Genomic DNA, 5,206 nt, shown 5'->3' on the forward strand with positions numbered 1-5,206 from the left:
TCAGGATGCCCATATCTCCAAGTTCATAGTCCTGTACTGGGCTATCCTCCAATTCTACCCGAATCTTTGCCAACTGATCATCTTCCCATTGAGCCGCTCGTAAATCCTGATAGAATTCATAATCTCCGAGCACTGCACATAAAGTAGCCTACTCCGATGGTACAATTGGGATCTCTAACAACTCCTCGAGCAAGAATTGTTCCTTTAAGCTTATACAGAACACATGCACTGCTTTTCTACTCAGAGCATCTGCTACCACATTTGCTTTTCTAGGATGATACTTAATCTCAAAGTCATAGTCCTTCAGGAACTCCATCCAACGACGCTGCCAGTTGTTCAACTCTTTCTGATCCACCAAGTATTTCAAACTTTTATGGTCACTGAAGACTTCGAACTGGGAGCCATACAGATAATGCCTCCAGATCTTTAGTGCAAAAACTACTGCCGTTAGCTCCAAGTCATGGGTTGGGTAGTTTTCCTCATGTGGCCTCAGCTGCCTGGAAGCATATGCCACCACCTTATTGTTCTGTATTAGCACACAACCCAAACCCTTTAGTGACGCATCAGTGTAAAGAACATAAGGTACTCTGGGGATTGGAAGAGTAAGCACTGGAGCTGTAGTCAACTTGGTCTTCAGCTCTTGGAACGCTGACTCACATTTCTCCGTCCAAACAAACGGTTGATCCTTCTTGGTTAACTTAGTCAACGGCATTGCAATCTGAGAAAAGCCTTGGATGAACCTCTGATAGTATCCAGCTAATCCCACAAAACTCCGTACCTCAGTTACCGATCTAGGGACTTCCCACTTAAGTACCGCATCCACCTTGTTAGGATCCACTGCTACTCCCTGTGCTGACACCAAATGACCCAGAAACTTCATTTCTTTTAGCCAAAACTCGCACTTTGACAGCTTAGCATACAACTGGTGATCCCTCAATATCCGTAGTGCGATGTGAAGATGCTCTCAATGTTCTTCCTCACTTCTAGAATAAATCAGAATGTCATCGATGAACACTACCACAAATCTGTCCAAATAAGGTCGGAAGATCCGATTCATGTAGTCCATAAAGATAGCTGGAGCATTTGTCAGTCCAAAGGGCATCACCAAAAACTCATAATGTCCATAACGAGTTCGAAAAGCCGTTTTCGAAATGTCCTCTGCTCGTACCCTCAACTGATGGTATCCTGATCTCAGATCAATCTTAGAGAAAACTGATGCTCCGACTAATTGGTCCAATAGGTCATCAATTCTAGGCAACGGGTACTTGTTCTTGATTGTGACCTTGTTTAGTTGTCGGTAGTCGATACACAACCTCAAGCTACCATCTTTCTTCCTCACAAACAAAACCGGCGATCCCCACGGTGACACACTTGGTCGGATAAGTCCCTTTTCTAGCAATTCTTCTAGCTGCTTTTTTAACTCGACCAACTCTGAAGGAGACATTCTATAGGGAGCCTTGGAGATTGGGGTGGTTCCTGGAACCAACTCGATGGAGAACTCCACTTCTCGCTCTGGAGGTAGTCCTGCAACCTCATCCGAAAACACTTCGGGGTAGTCCCTCACCACAGCTATCTGTTCAATTCCTCCTGCCTCATCCTCAATAATTGAAAAGAAGACAATGAAGGCCTGGCACCCTTTCCTCACCGCCTTCTCTACCTGAGCAGCTGACAACAAAACCGGACCACTTGACATCTCAGCACATAAGGCACCTACCGGAATTGTCACCAACCTCCTTTTACAATCAAGGATTGCTCCATTGGCCATCAACCAATTCATGCCAATAATCACGTCGATACCTTTCAGAGGTAGACAAAACAGATCTATTGTAGAATCTTGATTCTCAAACTGAAGTGCAAGCTCTAGACACGCTCTTCCAGTTACGACAGTGACTCCAGCAGGAGTAGACACTCTTAAGTCATAAGGTAGCTCAACCACAAGCAAGCTCAACTTCTGAGCACAGTCCACAGAAATAAAGGAGTGCGTAGCACCCGAGTCAAATAAAGCAGAAATAACATGTCCCTCAAGTAGAATGTTACCTCGAATCAAGTTCGGAGATGCAGAAGCCTCCTCATTTGTCATCGCATAGACACGTCCTGGAACAGTAGAACGACCAGCTTGAGGTGTCGGCTGACTCTCTGGACAGTTTTTGGCAATATGTCCCCACCGGTGGCATCGAAAGCACTCCCAGCATTGCCCCGCATGCCTACCCCCACATCCGGGGCACGGTCCAGTAACACTCGGGGTAGTCACTGAAGAATCTCGACGGGAGCCCTGTCCCCCTCCGGCTTGATTGTTTGGATTCTGGCGCCTCTGCATAAAGCCCCTCTGAGCATTCACCCTCTGATTCTGCCCTTGATTCCTGTTTCTCCCTGAGCTACTCAAGCTCCCAGAGCTGTATTGACTCCTCTTCCCCACTCCTCCTGTAGGACCCGGATAACGGGCCGCTCTAGCTTGATTCTCAGCCCTCCTTGCCTCTACCACCTCTCTTGTCCTTCTAGCAGTAACCCACAGCTTCACACACATCTCCTCAAAGGTCTTGACCTCTAACAAGGCCAACTGCTGTTTCAACTCCGGCCTTGCACGGTTCATCAATTGTTGAGCTAACCAGAGTGAATGATCTTCCGTCTGCCTAGGCACATACTTTGCCAAATCTATAAACCTTGTGATAAACTGGTCCTCATGCATCTCGCCCTGCTTCAAGGAGTAGAATAGGAATTGCTTTTCCATTCGCAACTCCTTCGAAAAGAAGTGATCATAAAACATCCGCTTGAAGGTGAAGGGAATTGAAAGACGACGCGCAGCGGAAAACAACACAAAATTTTAAAACTTTTCAATCCCTTGCCCGGATCTACCGATCGTGTTTAAGTCAGGTAGTAAGAAGTATTACCTTCGGTGTTCGGTTTCCGAGTGGCTTGGTGATTCCGCCGTTCAGGATGCCTCTGCTCGCCTCCTTTATCGTTCGAAGTCGACAACTCCGGTCGGCTTCCTCTATCGGTATCCACACGAGTAGCCCTCAACCTCGAACGATGTGCTAGCGTCTATGTCCGTCTAGGGTTTTCAGAGAATCCGTCCACTCTTATCTCTCTTAGGCCGTCTCTTATCTGTTGGTGCTTTCACTCTCACTCCTCAAACCCTAGCTCCCTAATATCGAATATATAGGATGCTATAGGTATTATGAGTGATATTTTAATTTCGAAATTAATCCCAAATTAATTCCGAAATTAATACAATATCAAATATTGCATAATTAGATAAGAGAACAATTAAATAAATACGGTTTATATTAAATCCGTCTCACAGATTTAATTCACCTATTTATCTAATTCAAAAATAAAGATATGACGGAATTAATTTACATAGATCTAATTTATCCTTATAAATTAAATCTAACAATTAATATCTCTTATATTTATATATAATATATATATACGAATATATATATATATACACGTCCACCCTATTTATTCATTGAATCTGGACATATCCTAGATTCAATGAATCTGGACATCATAACTCGTGTTGGGCTATTTTGTGTGCGACCCTGTAGGCCCATATGAAGTTGGCAGTGGGCCATTAACTATAATGACTCACAAGCCGTAAGCGGTCTCTAGCAAGACATCACGACTACCCAAAACATATGAGGATCATTGAACGATGCAACCTTTCATACAACCATATCGCGTCCCTTTTGTCACACGACATTTTGGTCATGGACGAGGCATGGAGAACGTCATCCTCCTATTCATGACCGTTACTTTCTCGATCCCTGAGTAGTCTGAGTATAGAAACGGAACTACCTTTTCATTATAGTATGGCCATACATTTCTCAGACTCACTCATCGAGGGGCCCAGTAATGTCTCTCTACGAATGTGAGGGACAAATTCCATCTTGACCATTCACATTCCTCCGCATGAAAAACCATTAAGCCTGAACACAGTCTTTATGATCACTCGGTCAAAAGTGACTTTTGACTAGGTCAAAGCTAAGCGTCTCTCATGTAGGAATCCATGATGATCTCAGGTCAAAGGGCACAGTGACATGGTTTGTATATGAGAGAAGCTTATGACTTAACCTATGCAGCTCTCTCATAGCGGGTCGGTCCAACACCTTGTACTCTTACATGTGCCTATGACTTTAATTTATATCTCTATATATCTTTAAAGTCATACTGGTCTTATTTCATCTTTGCTCCCACATAGATGACCGACCAAGGACATTTAGGATAAACCATGAGTTATCCAAGGATAGTCATCACAGTAAACATGCAAATAATATGATAACGTAATTAATAAATTCATAAATGAACAATGTTCAAAACATAATGATTGGCCCCTAGGGCACAATTTCCAACAGAAGGTATCCCAGTCCAACTGAGATATATCAGAAGGTCTTGCACTATCCCACCAATGCCTTGCTTGCTCCACCAGATAGGTAACCGCCACTTATACCTTGAGCGGGGAAAGACAAGGAACAGCAGTAAAGATTGTCTCCATCTGCTCAATCTACTTTTCTGCATCTGATGGTTCCAAACTTCCCTTGAACTGGGCAGGATCATGACGATGCACCTCCCTCCATACCTTGGTGATGTCATTCAGCAACGGAGGGTAAATCACTCCCTCTAAAGTATCTCCTCCATGGCTAGCCGCTCGATACTCCTCCCTCTGAGGTAAATCTCCGGCTCGATCACCACTCCTAACCCCCCTTTCTCCTACTCCTCGTGCCTCTATGGTCACCTCATTCTCTCGGTCCTCTTGATTGACCGACTCTTGATGCTTCCTCATGAAGTCTTCTTCAAACTTCCTCAACCTTTCATCCACCACCGCCGTCATCATCTCCCTCATTTGTCTCAGAAAAGCCTCACTCTCTTGAGGCGGTCCATTACCGGCTGGATCTGTTTGACGTGTCCGTACCATCCTTCCTCTCCCCAACTAAGGATGGAAACCCTCATTAGTAAAGAAAGAAAGGAAACACAAAGAAACAGGGAAGGTATGTATGAAGTATGTATATTGCCACTAGGAAAAGAAACAATTTCAAAGAAACAAACCGGCTCTGAATACCAATTTGTAAAAACCCTCTACCTCAAGACATTTTAACCCATCATAAAACCTCTACTATGGTAGAAAAGGAGAGCTGTTAAAACGAGCTACCATAGTAGAAGGAAAATTTCATATTTTTAGAAATTGACTTTCAAACTCGGGTCAACC

The 5,206-nt window shown here is 44.0% G+C and overlaps 1 protein-coding gene across 1 annotated transcript; it reads right to left on the reverse strand.

Moving 5' to 3' along the window:
* Positions 1 to 964: 964 nt before the first annotated feature.
* On the reverse strand, positions 965 to 2,728 carry LOC114754221 (uncharacterized). Its single transcript, XM_028943002.1, has one exon. The coding sequence runs from the start codon at positions 2,726 to 2,728 to the stop codon at positions 965 to 967; it is 1,764 nt and encodes a 587-aa protein (XP_028798835.1).
* Positions 2,729 to 5,206: the final 2,478 nt, after the last annotated feature.

Source organism: Neltuma alba, unplaced genomic scaffold (genome assembly GCF_004799145.2).
Source record: "Neltuma alba isolate B1F8T4 unplaced genomic scaffold, ASM479914v2 tig00010117_pilon, whole genome shotgun sequence".
NCBI lineage: Eukaryota > Viridiplantae > Streptophyta > Magnoliopsida > Fabales > Fabaceae > Neltuma > Neltuma alba.

Coding starts and splice junctions, on each gene's coding strand:
- LOC114754221 (XM_028943002.1), bottom strand. CDS start 2,728: ATGGAAAAGCAATTCCTATTCTACTCCTTGAAGCAGGGCGAGATGCAT.